The sequence below is a fragment of the Nylanderia fulva genome, unplaced genomic scaffold (genome assembly GCF_048542155.1).
Source record: "Nylanderia fulva isolate GAGA-0341 unplaced genomic scaffold, ASM4854215v1 Scaffold29, whole genome shotgun sequence".
Lineage (NCBI taxonomy): Eukaryota > Metazoa > Arthropoda > Insecta > Hymenoptera > Formicidae > Nylanderia > Nylanderia fulva.
This window is the reverse complement of record NW_028190358.1, coordinates 1,591,297-1,607,722: the sequence shown is the minus strand read 5'-3', so window position 1 is coordinate 1,607,722 and position 16,426 is coordinate 1,591,297. Positions and strand designations below refer to the sequence as shown.

Sequence of the window (16,426 nt, the reverse complement as noted above, 5' to 3'; positions counted from 1 at the left end):
GAAACGTTTACGATTTATATTGTTTCTGTAACGGAATGTTAATTTAATTATTTAACTATTAATAAATTTTTACATCTTATTTATTTGCTCGTTCAGTTGGCCTACTATATTTGATTTGTTTAATTTTGTACACTTTTCGTTTAATATTTTATTTTTATTGTAAACAGGAATGAAATTTGCCTACCTCCAAACAAAAGTAGATCTTGTTACTCTTATTGCAATTTATAAAGTAGAGTTAAGTGAAAAGACTGCTATTACAATTTGAACCGACTAGTTTTACGATCATAAGTAAATCTAGAATATGGTTGAAAATCCATTGTCGTTTACAAGAATAAAAGCTATTTTTATTTATGACGATCAGAATCTATAATTCAATATTATTAGCTAAAGCGCAATTTATATATATACATACGGAGATATCAATTAATATGGTTTAAAATAAATAAATATATACACATGTGTGTGCGTTTAAATTTTTGTATAATATACCTGATAAAAAATCGATAGAAACAATAAAAAATAATTATATCGTTTTTAATCGTAGTTATGAATCGGATGTTAACAAAAGAATATCGTAAATGTACGATTGATTCTAACGTTTCCTTCCGTAAGTATCTTAAATTATTAATGTATTATCGTTCCTTTTTGCTATTAATCCTGAATGTACGAAAATCTATCGTAAATTATTGATAAATGTTTTATCGTTTCCTTTTATAATTATGAAATATTTATCCTTAAAAGCACACATTCAAAAGATGACATTCAGACGATATTTAACATCTAGCATGATTAACAATTATAGGTTTCTATTCTTAATTGTACGTTTAAAAACTTAAAACTTTTTTTATCGTATATATATATATGATTACGATAAAAGTTTAATCATTTTTTTCGATAAATTCCAACAAAACGATAAAAAGCAATAAATTATTACTATACGAATTTTATCGTATTTTAACGATTGAATTCGATTTTAACAGAAAATGAAAGAAAACGATTAAACACGATAACATTTCTTTGAAAATATATAATGTGAAACAATAGGTTACGATAGAAAAAAATAAAATTTTTTACAAATCCTATCGGTTCTTAATGTTTTCCATCGATTTTTTAATCGAAGATGTCATTTTTTTTGTAAACTTCATATAAGCATAAGTGTACCATAAAATTAAGATGTATAATTTGCAACATAAAATGTAAATTGTATATATATTATTTCAAGTAATATAGAGATTTATGTTTAAAGTCTGAAAAGCGGGAAATAAAAACATACATATATGTAGATAAATAATCAAATATACTTATTATTTATAAAAACAGAATATAACAGATTTATAAATAATAATATATAACAATTTTATTATTGTTTATAATATTTTCAAATTTGCACATTTGTTTATTAAAGTTCATCCCTATTTAATGATGTAGCATTATTTAGTGTAATGTGCATTGCAACAGAGAATTGGTTGTTTCCGAGAGCATTACGAATTTTGGCCAAGTTATTATTAATTTTGGATAAGACTTTTGTCCTTTCAACTAAATACATATTTATGTCAAGTCCATGTTGTTCGGCAAAAGCTTTTATCTACAACACAAATTATTTCAAAATTCAAGGTATACCTATCACATTGAAAAACAGACTAAATATTTTTAATAATATAATATTATATGATAAATAATAAAATAATAATAATATAAGAATATAGAAATGGTATTATTTTATCTTCAATATATTTTACTAATAGTATAATAATATCAATGTATAATAATGTCATTTTACCTTATTAATTTGATCCTCCCCGCAGTGCATAATAATAAGGCGAAGAATAAATTTAACAGTTCCGCTATTATAAAATATATATTATTTAAAATTGCTTTAATAATGATTATTAAATATTTTTTATTATATTTATCTTTGAGCAGATAATTATTTACATCAATTAATATTGTATAAGCAAAACTTATTTATACACATAAATAAATTTGCTTTGCATGAGTATAATTATATCATGCATCAACACGTACATATTTTTCAGAAAGAGAAAGACAAAACGTACATTAAGAAAATATTATTTCTATATGAAAAAGAGTTACTTACGTTGCAACAATCTTGTCAAATTTTTTAATAAACAAATCAATAGTTGCATCTGTATTTGACATATTTTGCAACATATTTGTGAAGAGATGATCATAAATAAAATATTTTTCAAAATAGTCTATATGTCTTTCGACAATGTCCAAATTCTCCGAACAACCAAGAAAGCGGAAATACATCTGAGTCCCATTTACTTGCTGCAGAAATTGATTCCAAATAGATTCATTTGCTTGCTTAAGGCCAAAGCAAATAAATTCTTGATCAGTTAGTAAAATTCTATAATACAAAATTAAAATTAAAATATTGAATTATTTGTAATAACATTAATACACAAAAAATCATACCATATGACTTTCAGATTATATATATATATATATATATATATATATATATAATAAAAAAATGTGATGTGCAAAAAATGTAAATTATTTACTATTAATCACTGATCTCTTTAACAAACAATTTGTTCGGCAAATTATTATGCCACATGTTTTTATGTTAATAATATAATTATATAGCATTAACTGTATTTATGAGCAGCGTGTTATACATTATGTAAAACAACAGTATTTATGCCTTATATCATTTCGAACATACATACATGCTATCTTCCTTTAATAAAGCAAAAATATAATTCAAAAATATTTTTATATATTTTAAAATATCTTTATATATAAATCTAATTGTTAATTGTTTTCATTTTATGCAGAGAATTGGCATTATCTGATCTAATTTAGTGACGTTTAAGATAAAACCAAATTTGTTGAATTTATTTGTCATATTCATATTTCTTAGATAACATAATAAGAGCTCACATGTTCTTTGGACTTTCCAAATATGCAAATAATTTAGCGGTAGCTTTTGCTCGACATTTGTCAAGCATGTCTGGATATATGTTGTATAAACAAACAGTTTTCATGAAATCTGCCCTAATTTTTATAGTCGCAGGATCATCATCAGAATGCTCGTCGAAACCAATATGTTCAAATAGCTTATGCGTCAAGTTGAAGAAATATGGCTTAAAAACATTTTATAATGATCAAACAATTTAAAATGCAATAACTTAATTAAGGATAGTTTTTTTTTTAATAATTATTCTACTAATCATTATATATTTAATTTAGAAAAATCAATCATAAAATTATTATAATTTATGTATATTAATATTTAAATTTAATTAATATTAACATTTTTTTTTCTTCCTCTTTTTATTAATTTAGATAATTATTCAGTATTAATATATATTTTTAAATTGTGCAAAACTTACTTTAAAGATCGCAGCTACATGAGGCATCTGCAAATAATAATTTAATATGTGAATGATTCGGAATGCTGGATACCATGGGACGGGATCGATTTCGCGCGACAAATAATTTATAACTTCGAGAAAAATAATAAAATCAAGCTGTTCGGTTGCTATCATGTGATAAACGTCGTCGATTATTTGCGCACGATTCAAAATTGGGATTTTATTGTAATCGTCGGAATTAAGGGAAGCAATGATTCGTCTCCAATTGATTATATCATAATTAACACGATAATAGCCTGTATTTAGAATAAAAAAGTAATTAAAAATATGTAATGCATATAATAAAGATTAATATTTCAGAATTTGTTATCAAATTTTGAATAAATTTTTTTAATTTTTTATAAATAAATATAAAAAATTTAATAAATTTAATAATTGTTTAAATTTAATATCTAATTTTGAATTAAATTTAAAACACTTTTTAATGTGTACCTTATCTGATAACATAACGATACTTATACCTGTCAACTGCTTATTCACAATAATCCAGTCATTAATGTCGACTCCTTCGATCGTTAAACTCTCGTCCTGAGGTTTTAACCAATGAGTAGCCAGAGTTGACGAAGAATTCGGATTACTTTTGGTAATATAATTCAATGGTATCCACCATGCGCTGTTTGTTTCAGTGTCATTAAAAGATGAGATTTGAACTTTCTCTTGCGTCACGTTAATCACACCTGTATCATAATTTCGAACGATTGTGACGACAGGATACGCTGTCTGTTTCAACCACGTATCCATCACTTCTTTTACTTTAAAATCATCGTGCAGTACGTCTGATTCGTCGAGAGCATCTTGCAATGCTTTCCATAAATCGTCTGGTGTAGCACTACTGTATTGGCTAAAAATCAATAATGCATGTAATATAGATATGTAAGTGTACTTGATAAAGATAAGACTTTTGATAATTAAAAGCCTTTGCATTTTCTGTTGCCTAACACATTTTTTTAAGAAAATTATTATATATAAATTTAATATTTTGAATTTTTCTAAATTAATTTATTTAAAAATCTTAGATTATTTATGTAAATTTTTTAAACACAGGCATGTTTGTGATTAAATACACAAAATAAGTTTAATGTTTAAATGACCAAACGTACAAGCAAAATGTTTTATATACGTGAAGAAATTTACGACACTGTCTTACATCTATTAACTTAAAAAATAAATTTATACTTTCTTTAAAAATAAATAATAATACAAAATTATAAAAAAATTGTACTTACTGTGCTTGAAGATATTTTATCAAACCATTTCGAAACACGTCTTCCGTCAAGAAATGCGATACCATTCGCAATAGGACAGCAGCTAAAAAGATTAAAAAAACATAATTTGTAAATATATTTTATAATATATATATAATATAAAGTATAATATATATTTACGATATAAAGTACGATAACATTTATCTTGATATAATAATTCTAGAACCTATAATTATGTTTTTTGTTTAAGACGAACGTTTGTAGAAAAATAAATGTACATTAATATATTATAAAAATTGATTTGTGTGATATTTCTTAACAATTTAAACTTTATAATTCTTTTTTTCTGTCTGTCATTGTATATAACATATTAAGATCTTTATAAAAGATATTATAGTTATTTTATATAACAATTATCACATTTCTTCAAATAGATATTTAATAATATCTTTATATATATATATATATATATATATATATATATATATACATATATTGTAGTTAAATAAATATATTTAAAAAATGTCTTGCATTTTGTATAGATGTTGTTAGAGAATGCTGCGGAGACATACAAGTGATTAGTGATGCGTAAGTTGATCGGTTGGGAATAGACACTCTCCTCAAACAATTTTGGTTGTTCATATTCCACCACCAATAAGTCCATCAACCGCCATTCTTTAATAAACTGAGAAAAAAAAGTTCATTAATAAGTATAAAAGTATCATAAATAAGAAAAAAATTAATAAAACATATATTTTGATCGCGAAATTTGCCAATACTTTGTCAGTAATATAGAACTGCAAATAAGTCGATATGCCTTTGCTCAACCAAACATAATCCCACCAAGCCGGGCTGACTAGATTTCCAAACCACTGATGCGCCAATTCGTGAGTAATTACCATGGTGTCAATTATTGAACGCGAATTCTCTTGAAAGAGTAGATTTTGCCTTAAATATTTCAAATACTTTCATTACAAATATCCACGATTATATAATATAAAATATATTATTACTTTGCAATATACATAAGTATAATTTTCGGCAGATATTTTACAATGCTCATATTTGTAAACATTGAAATAATCTACATAAAGAAATAATCTTTATTTTCCTCTGCTTTTTCTTCTTTTTTATCATAAATGTTTTAACTGTCAAACAAATAATTAAGGCATTTATTTTATTTTAATAATTATATAAGTCTTCTTTTTATTAGAGTTTTAATATAAGCACAGTTTAAAAATAATCTTGATAAATTATACATAAAAATATACTTCCTCGATTTGATAATAAATATAATCATTTAATTATCTCCGTGGTTTTTTAAAAGATTATCTACTATTATAATTATTTTGTCTGGAAAAAAAATATATGTTTATGTACTTACACATAGACGATCATACCCCAGTTTTCAGTGGCATCACCTGAAAAATGAGGAATGGAAACGTGGTCCATTTTCGGCACGCGCACGGTGCTATTGGTAAATCTTTCAAGTTCGCGCGTTGCTTTCTCAGCGATATCAAGGGGATATGCGGCGTAAGGAAGAAGATGCCTCGGACCCCATATTTTCATGGTACCATTTGAATTCGTGATGTACTCATAATCGGCGATCACAAATCCCAATAAATTGGTGGACATGATAGGTGTCGTCTCGAAGAATGTCCACAATTTTCCATCGGCCGAATCGATCTCTGACCGTATGGACGGCATGTTCGACAACGCTGTGTAATTAGGATAATGTTTTATGGAAAATTTGAAGGTCGCTTTTATAGCAGGCTCGTCCCAGCATGGAAACGCCTTTCGGGCGGAAACTGGTTGGAAATGTGTTGCTGCCAACCATCTGTAAATTCATTGTAGTTTGCTTTAACGTATAAATAATCGGAGAGAGTGGCGGAACAGATTGCTATAAAATTTAATTATTTTTTAAGGGCGATTACGACAGCTAGAAACACGATAATAGTGCTCTTTCATTAAATTTTGTTATATAATATGTATTTACTTCTTTTGTAATATATTAATAATATATAATTATAATAATATTACATTTATTTTATACAGACATGTTTTATATATATATATATATATATATATATATATATTTTATAAAATATTACATTTATGTTATATCTTCTATTGATTTTATTTGTATATATGTAAATTTTTTATTATTGATTACTTACACTTTATGACCTTCGTTATCAGTATAGAAGCTTTGAAAAAATCCTGGATAAACAGTACTAATCACACCCGTGAATTTGAAATATAGCTGGTAAGTTCCAGGATCCAATCGCTCCTCGAATCGTATAGTCAAAATTTGCGTATCATCATTATATTCATGCTGTTTTTGAACATAATCCGGAACAGGATTTACATCGTTCTCTTTGCGAGTCAATGTTGTCAACGTTTCATCTATTGTCAGTTCTACGGTGTGCAATGCGATCGTGTTTGTCGCTTCGCATACTTTAATGTTAATGCTCTCTTCGCCATCGAAAGTAAAGTTACCTTCCACGATATGTGGTATTAATTTTATATCGTAATGAATAGGCGTGACATATTTTGGTAGCCGATATATATTTTTTTTGTATTCTTCCACTACTGTATTATTCACTACTTCATTAGCTTGAAGAACACTTTGGCCTACGATAAGCAATAAAGCTATCGTTAACATACTTTTGACGACCATAACGAGAGAATGTATATAACTATGTAACACACGTGTAGACTACTTAAAATAGAAGTCCGTTATAATTCCGTTATTTAGGAGTCGAAAATATATATATATGATAGGGAAAGGACGAAGGAACACAAAAACAAGGATATCGAGTGGGGGAAAGCGCTGGTATGCGAATGCCGAGAGCAGAAAGTCGAAGTCGGGCCGCGAATATCGAAATATGATATCGATAATGAAAATTGATCGATGGTGAGAGACTGCATGTCTATCGTTATTCTGCGCATGATATCTGTAATTATTCTCTAAAGACCAATTCTGACTTTTGACTACGTGCTATTATTATTTTCAACGGCCAACACTAAACTATTTTTGTGCAAGTAATATATTTTTATAAGCGAAATATTTTTCAGATATTTCATTTCTTAACGATTCCAATCTTCCAGCATATGACATCAAAATCAAAAAGTTTATATATGCATCTGCTTTATAAGATATTTTTTAAAAGAAATATTATTATCGCCGATGACGTTATTGCAGTGTATAATCAGTCACAACTGCTGCTTTTCTTATTATGTGCCTTTTAACATGTTTCAGCATCTTTCGAGATAATCCTATATGAAAAAAGAAAAATGTGCGTTTGGAGTCGATATGTATCGCGTTTATTGTTACCGCTTTTTTATGTATGCATAATCGGTGGTTCATTTCGAGCGATCGAGACCGCGTTTATGACAATGACAGTTTGTATAGTGTCAAAATAATGAAAGAAATCGTATTTTTAAACATAAATTTGGGCTGTTGATTGTATTACGACAATTCTGTTTTTTATTAAAAAGTTTTCGTTGTTCTGGTTATATGTAACATAATAATTCGTATACATTTGATCCTAATGAAATATTAATTATCGTTTTAAATGACTAAAACTAATTAAAATTGAAAGAGCGAGCTTTGAAATACACGTTCTTATATATTAAGGACATTTTATCTCATATAAATAATTATATATAAAAATATAGAGATCTAAGCTTCCGAGGAATAAATCACTATCAAAGTACAAGGACTTTGATCCGAAGTAAGGTATTAGTGTTGGAAAATTATTTATTTATTTATTTATTAAATTATTAATGTATTATCGTTTCTTTTCGCTATTAATCCGGAATGTACGAAAATCTATCGTAATATTGATAAATGTTCTATCGTTTTCTTTTATAATTATGAAATATTTATCCTTAAAAGCACACATTCAAAAGATGACATTCAGAGGATATTTAACATCTAGCATGATTAACAATTATAGGTTTCTATTCTTAATTGTACGTTTAAAAACTTAAAACTTTTTTTATCGTATATATATATATGATTACGATAAAAGTTTAATCATTTTTTTCGATAAATTCCAACAAAACGATAAAAAGCAATAAATTATTACTATACGAATTTTATCGTATTTTAACGATTGAATTCGATTTTAACAGAAAATGAAAGAAAACGATTAAACACGATAACATTTCTTTGAAAATATATAATGTGAAACAATAGGTTACGATAGAAAAAAATAAAATTTTTTACAAATCCTATGGTTCTTAATGTTTTCCATCGATTTTTTAATCGAAGATGTCATTTTTTTTGTAAACTTCATATAAGCATAAGTGTACCATAAAATTAAGATGTATAATTTGCAACATAAAATGTAAATTGTATATATATTTCAAGTAATATAGAGATTTATGTTTAAAGTCTGAAAAGCGGGAAATAAAAACATACATATATGTAGATAAATAATCAAATATACTTATTATTTATAAAAACAGAATATAACAGATTTATAAATAATAATATATAACAATTTTATTATTGTTTATAATATTTTCAAATTTGCACATTTGTTTATTAAAGTTCATCCCTATTTAATGATGTAGCATTATTTAGTGTAATGTGCATTGCAACAGAGAATTGGTTGTTTTCGAGAGCATTACGAATTTTGGCCAAGTTATTATTAATTTTGGATAAGACTTTTGTCCTTTCAACTAAATACATATTTATGTCAAGTCCATGTTGTTCGGCAAAAGCTTTTATCTACAACACAAATTATTTCAAAATTCAAGGTATACCTATCACATTGAAAAACAGACTAAATATTTTTAATAATATAATATTATATGATAAATAATAAAATAATAATAATATAAGAATATAGAAATGGTATTATTTTATCTTCAATGTATTTTACTAATAGTATAATAATATCAATGTATAATAATGTCATTTTACCTTATTAATTTGATCCTCCCCGCAGTGCATAATAATAAGGCGAAGAATAAATTTAACAGTTCCGCTATTATAAAATATATATTATTTAAAATTGCTTTAATAATGATTATTAAATATTTCTTATTATATTTATCTTTGAGCAGATAATTATTTACATCAATTAATATTGTATAAGCAAAACTTATTTATACACATAAATATTTTACTTTGCATGAGTATAATTATATCGTACATCAACACGTACATATTTTTCAGAAAGAGAAAGACAAAACGTACATTAAAAAAATATTAATTTTATATGAAAAAGAGTTACTTACGTTGCAACAATCTTGTCGAATTCCTTAATAAACAAATCAATAGTTGCATCTATATTTGACATATTTTGCAACATATTTGTAAAAAGATGATCATAAATATAATATTTTTCCAAATAGTTTATATGCCTTTCAACGATGTCTAAATTCCCCGAACAACCAAGAAATATGAGATATTTCCGTGTCTCATTTGCTTTCTGCAGAACATGATTCCAAATAGATTCATTTGCTTGCATTAGGCCAAAGCAAATGAATTGTTTGTCAGATAATTTTCTATAATACAAAATTAAAATTTAAATATTTAAGACTTGTGATAACATTAATACACAAAAAATCATACAATATGATTTTCAAATGATATATATATATATATATATATATATATATATATATATACCTAATAAAAAAATGTGATGTGCCAAAAATGTAAATTATTTACTATTAATCACTGATCTCTTTAACAAACAATTTGTTCGGCAAATTATTATGCCACATGTTTTTATGTTAATAATATAATTATATAGCATTAACTGTATTTATGAGCAGCGTGTTATACATTATGTAAAACAACAGTATTTATGCCTTATATCATTTCGAACATACATACATGCTATCTTCCTTTAATAAAGCAAAAATATAATTCAAAAATATTTTTATATATTTTAAAATATCTTTATATATAAATCTAATTGTTAATTGTTTTCATTTTATGCAGAGAATTGGCATTATCTGATCTAATTTAGTGACGTTTAAGATAAAACCAAATTTGTTGAATTTATTTGTCATATTCATATTTCTTAGATAACATAATAAGAGCTCACATGTTCTTTGGACTTTCCAAATATGCAAATAATTTAGCGGTAGCTTTTGCTCGACATTTGTCAAGCATGTCTGGATATATGTTGTATAAACAAACAGTTTTCATGAAATCTGCCTTAATTTTTATAGTCGCAGGATCATCATCAGAATGCTCGTCGAAACCAATATGTTCAAATAGCTCATGCGTCAAGTTGAAGAAATATGGCTTAAAAACATTTTATAATGATCAAACAATTTAAAATGCAATAACTTAATTAAGGATAGTTTTTTTTTAATAATTATTCTACTAATCATTATATATTTAATTTAGAAAAATCAATCAAAATATTATCATAATTTATGTATATTAATATTTAAATTTAATTAATATTAATGTTTCTCTTTTTTCTTCCTCTTTTTATTAATTTAGATAATTAATCAGTACTAATATATATATTGAGAAATTGTGCAAAACTTACTTTAAAGATCGCAGCTACATGGGGCATCCGCAAATAATAATTTAATCTGTGAATGATTCGGAATGCTGGGTACCATGGGACGGGATCGATTTCGCGCGACAAATAATTTATAACTTCGAGAAAAATAATAAAATCAAGCTGTTCGGTTACTATCATGTGAAAAACGTCGTCGATTATTTGCGCACGATTCAAAATTGGGATTTTATTGTAATTGTTGGAATTAAGAAAAGCAATGATTCGTCTCCAATTGATTATATCATAATTAACACGATAATAGCCTGTATTTAGAATAAAAAAGCAATTAAAAATATGTAATGCATATAATAAAGATTAATATTTCAGAATTTGTTATCAAATTTTGAATACATTTTTTTAATTTATTATAAATAAATATAAAAAATTTAATAAATTTAATAATTGTTAAAATTTAATATCTAATTTTGAATTAAATTTAAAACACTTTTTAATGTGTACCTTATCTGATAACATAACGATACTTATACCTGTCAACTGCTTATTCACAATAATCCAGTCATTAATGTCGACTCCTTCGATCGTTAAACTCTCGTCCTGAGGTTTTAACCAATGAGTAGCCAGAGTTGACGAAGAATTCGGATTACTTTTGGTAATATAATTCAATGGTATCCACCATGCGCTGTTTGTTTCAGTGTCATTAAAAGATGAAATTTGAACTTTCTCTTGCGTCACGTTAATTACACCTGTATCATAATTTCGAACGATTGTGACGACAGGATACGCTGTCTGTTTCAACCACGTATCCATCACTTCTTTTACTTTAAAATCATCGTGCAGTACGTCTGATTCGTCGAGAGCATCTTGCAATGCTTTCCATAAATCGTCTGGTGTAGCACTACTGTATTGGCTAAAAATCAATAATGCATGTAATATAAATATGTAAGTGTACTTGATAAAGATAAGACTTTTGATAATTAAAAGCCTTTGCATTTTCTGTTGCCTAACACATTTTTTTAAGAAAATTATTATATATAAATTTAATATTTTGAATTTTTCTAAATTAATTTATTTAAAAATCTTAGATTATTCATGTAAATTTTTTAAACACAGGCATGTTTGTGATTAAATACACAAAATAAGTTTAATGTTTAAATGACCAAACGTACAAGCAAAATGTTTTATATACGTGAAGAAATTTACGACACTGTCTTACATCTATTAACTTAAAAAATAAATTTATACTTTATTTAAAAATAAATAATAATACACAAAATTATAAAAAAATTGTACTTACTGTGCTTGAAGATATTTTATCAAACCATTTCGAAACACGTCTTCCGTCAAGAAATGCGATACCATTCGCAATAGGACAGCAGCTAAAAAGATTAAAAAAACATAATTTGTAAATATATTTTATAATATATATATAATATAAAGTATAATATATATTTACGATACAAAGTACGATAACATTTATCTTGATATAATAATTCTAGAACCTATAATTGTATTTTGTTTAAGACGAACGTTTGTAGAAAAATAAATGTACATTAATATATTATAAAAATTAATTTGTGTGATATTTCTTAACAATTTAAACTTTATAATTCTTTTTTTCTGTCTGTCATTGTATATAACATATTAAGATCTTTATAAAAAATATTATAGTTATTTTATATAACAATTATCACATTTCTTCAAATAGATATTTAATAATATCTTTATATATATATATATATATATATATATATATATACATATATTGTAGTTAAATAAATATATTTAAAAAATGTCTTGCATTTTGTATAGATGTTGTTAGAGAATGCTGCGGAGACATACAAGTGATTAGTGATGCGTAAGTTGATCGGTTGGGAATAGACACTCTCCTCAAACAATTTTGGTTGTTCATATTCCACCACCAATAAGTCCATCAACCGCCATTCTTTAATAAACTGAGAAGAAAAAGTTTATTAATAAGTATAAAAGTATCATAAATAAGAAAAAAATTAATAAAACATATATTTTGATCGCGAAATTTGCCAATACTTTGTCAGTAATATAGAACTGCAAATAGGTCGATATGCCTTTGCTCAACCAAACATAATCCCACCAAGCCGGGCTGACTAGATTTCCAAACCACTGATGCGCCAATTCGTGAGTAATTACCATGGTGTCAATTATTGAACGCGAATTCTCTTGAAAGAGTAGATTTTGCCTTAAATATTTCAAATACTTTCATTACAAATATCCACGATTATATAATATAAAATATATTATTACATCGCGATATACATAAGTATAATTTTCGGCAGATGTTTTACAATGCTCATATTTGTAAACATTGAAATAATCGACATAAAGAAATAATCTTTATTTTCTTCTACTTTTTCACCTTTTTTATCAAAAATGTTCTACTTAACTGTCAAACAAATAATTGAGGCATTTATTTTATTTCAATATAAGTCTTCAATTGTTTGAAAAGTATAACAAAATTCTTTTTATTCTAGTTTTATTATTAGTACAGTTTAAATAATCTTGATAAGTTATACATACAAATGTATCTCCTTGATTTGATAATATATATAATTATTTAATTATCTCCATGATTTTTTAAAGGATTATCTACTATTAATTATTTTCGCTAAAAAAAGAAATATGTTTATGTACTTACTCATAGGCGATCATGCCCCAGTTTTCAGTTGCACCTGAATAATGAGGAATGGAAACGTGGTCCATTTTCGACATGGGAACGGTGCTATTGGTGAATCTTTCGAGTTCGCGCGTTGCTTTCTCAGCGATATCAAGGTGATATGCAGCATAAGGAAGAAGATGCTTCGGACCCCATATTTTCATGGTACCATTTGAATTCGAGATATACTCATAATCGGCGATCACAAATCCCAATAAATTGGTGGACATGATAGGTGTCGTCTCGAAGAATGTCCACAATTTTCCATCGGCCGAATCGATCTCTGACCGTATGGACGGCATGTTCGACAACGCTGTGTAATTAGGATAATGTTTTATGGAAAATTTGAAGGTCGCTTTTATAGCAGGCTCGTCCCAGCATGGAAACGCCTTTCGGGCGGAAACTGGTTGGAAATGTGTTGCTGCCAACCATCTGTAAATTTATTGTAGTTTGCTTTAACGTATAAATAATCGGAGAGAGTGGCGGAACAGTTTGCTATAAAATTTAATTATTTTTTAAGGGCGATTACGTCAGTTAGAAACACGATAATAGTGCTCTTTCATTAAATTTTGTTATATAATATGTATTTACTTCTTTTGTAATATATTAATAATATATAATTATAATAATATTACATTTATTTTATACAGACATGTTTTATATATATATATATATATATATATATATATATATATATATATATTTTATAAAATATTACATTTATGTTATATCTTCTATTGATTTTATTTGTATATATGTAAATTTTTTATTATTGATTACTTACACTTTATGACCTTCGTTATCAGTATAGAAGCTTTGAAAAAATCCTGGATAAACAGTACTAATCACACCCGTAAATTTGAAATATAGCTGGTAAGTTCCAGGATCCAATCGCTTCTCGAATCGTATAGTCAAAATTTGCGTGTCACTATTATATTCATGCTGTTTTCGAACATAATCCGGAACAGGATTTACATCGTGCTCTTTGCGAGTCAACGTTGTCAACGTTTCATCTATTGTCAGTTCTACGGTGTGCAATGCGATCGTGTTTGTCGCTTCGCATACCTTAATGTTAATGCTCTCTTCGCCATCGAAAGTAAATTTACCTTCCACGATATGTGGTATTAATTTTATATCGTAATGAATAGGCATGACATATTTTGGTAGCCGATATATATTTTTTTTGTATTCTTCCACTACTGTATTATTCACTGCTTTATTAGCTTGAAGAAGAACACTCTGGCCTACGATAAGCAATAAAGCTATCGTTAACATACTTTTGACGACCATAACGAGAGAATGTATATAACTATGTAACACACGTGTAGATTACTTAAAATAGAAGTCCGTTATAATTCTGTTATTTAGGAGTCGAAAATATATATATAAGATAGGGAAAGGACGAAGGAACACAAAAACGAGGATATCGAGTGGGGGAAAGCGCTGGTATGCGAATGCCGAAAGCAGAAAGTCGAAGTCGGGCCGCGAATATCGAAATATGATATCGATAATGAAAATTGATCGATGGTGAGAGACTGCATGTCTATCGTTATTCTGCGCATGATATCTGTAATTATTCTCTAAAGACCAATTCTGACTTTTGACTACGTGCTATTTTTATTTTCAACGGCCAACACTAAACTATTTTTGTGCAAGTAATATATTTTTATAAGCGAAATATTTTTCAGATATTTCATTTTTTAACGATTCCAATCTTCCAGCATATGATATCAAAATCAGAAAGTTTATATATGCATTCGCTTTATAAATATTTTCTAAAAGAAATATTATTATCGCCTATGACGTTATTGCAGTGTATAATCAGTCACAACTGCTGCTTTTCTTAGTATGTGCCTTTTAACATGTTTCAGCATTTTTCGAGATAATTCTATATGAAAAAAGAAAAATGTGCGTTTGGTGTCGATATGTATCGCGTATATTGTTACCGCTTTTCCATGTATGTATAATTGGTGGTCGATTTCGAGCGATCGAGACCGCGTTTATGACAATGACAGTTCGTACAGTGTCAAAGTAATGAAAAAAATCGTATTTTTGAACATAAATTTAGGCTGCTGATTGTATTACGACAGTTCTGTTTTTTATTAAAAAGTTCTCGTAGTTCTAGGCATACATAATATTTCGTACATTTGGTCTTAAAGAAAAAATTAATTATCACTTTTAATGACTTAAACTAATTAAAAAATTAAAGAGCGAGCTTCATAATATGGGAATATGCCTTTAAATGATCCTCAGTTTGATAATAAAAGATATTGAAAAATGACGTGACAATACTTAACATAATGATTCGTACACTGGGCTCTAAATTTTAGAATAAATAATTATCTCTATAAATGGCTAAAACTAATTAAAAAATGAAAGAACTGGCTTTAAAATGTGAAAATATGTCCTTTCAATGATCCTCAGTTTGGTAATAAAAGATATAGAAAAATGACGTGTCAATACCTAACCGAATGATTCGTACATTGAGTCCTAAAATTTGGAAAAAATTAATTATCGCTTTAAATGACTGAAACTAATTAAAAAATAAAAGAGCTAGCTTAAAAATATGGGAATACAGTCTTTAAATTGTCCTCACTTTGATAATAATAAATATTGAATAATGAC

General features: G+C 26.6%; 2 protein-coding genes across 2 annotated transcripts; both read right to left on the bottom strand.

Moving 5' to 3' along the window:
* Nucleotides 1-1,278: 1,278 nt before the first annotated feature.
* Nucleotides 1,279-7,432, bottom strand: LOC114933130 (aminopeptidase N-like). Its single transcript, XM_029305612.2, has 11 exons — nucleotides 6,787-7,432; nucleotides 5,994-6,446; nucleotides 5,389-5,557; nucleotides 5,141-5,294; nucleotides 4,631-4,712; nucleotides 3,866-4,245; nucleotides 3,363-3,640; nucleotides 2,911-3,113; nucleotides 2,099-2,371; nucleotides 1,781-1,844; nucleotides 1,279-1,585 (listed from the first exon to the last, which is right to left on the bottom strand). The coding sequence occupies exons 1-11, from the start codon at nucleotides 7,287-7,289 to the stop codon at nucleotides 1,400-1,402; spliced, it is 2,745 nt and encodes a 914-aa protein (XP_029161445.2). The 5' UTR covers nucleotides 7,290-7,432; the 3' UTR covers nucleotides 1,279-1,399.
* A 1,611-nt stretch (nucleotides 7,433-9,043) lies between these two features.
* LOC114933132 (aminopeptidase N-like) lies at nucleotides 9,044-15,211 on the bottom strand. The gene is made up of 11 exons (XM_029305613.2): nucleotides 14,586-15,211; nucleotides 13,784-14,233; nucleotides 13,159-13,327; nucleotides 12,911-13,064; nucleotides 12,407-12,488; nucleotides 11,640-12,019; nucleotides 11,137-11,414; nucleotides 10,681-10,883; nucleotides 9,863-10,132; nucleotides 9,546-9,609; nucleotides 9,044-9,350 (listed from the first exon to the last, which is right to left on the bottom strand). Exons 1-11 carry the CDS (start codon nucleotides 15,089-15,091, stop codon nucleotides 9,165-9,167), a joined length of 2,742 nt encoding a protein of 913 aa, XP_029161446.2. The 5' UTR covers nucleotides 15,092-15,211; the 3' UTR covers nucleotides 9,044-9,164.
* Between the last annotated feature and the right edge of the window lie 1,215 nt (nucleotides 15,212-16,426).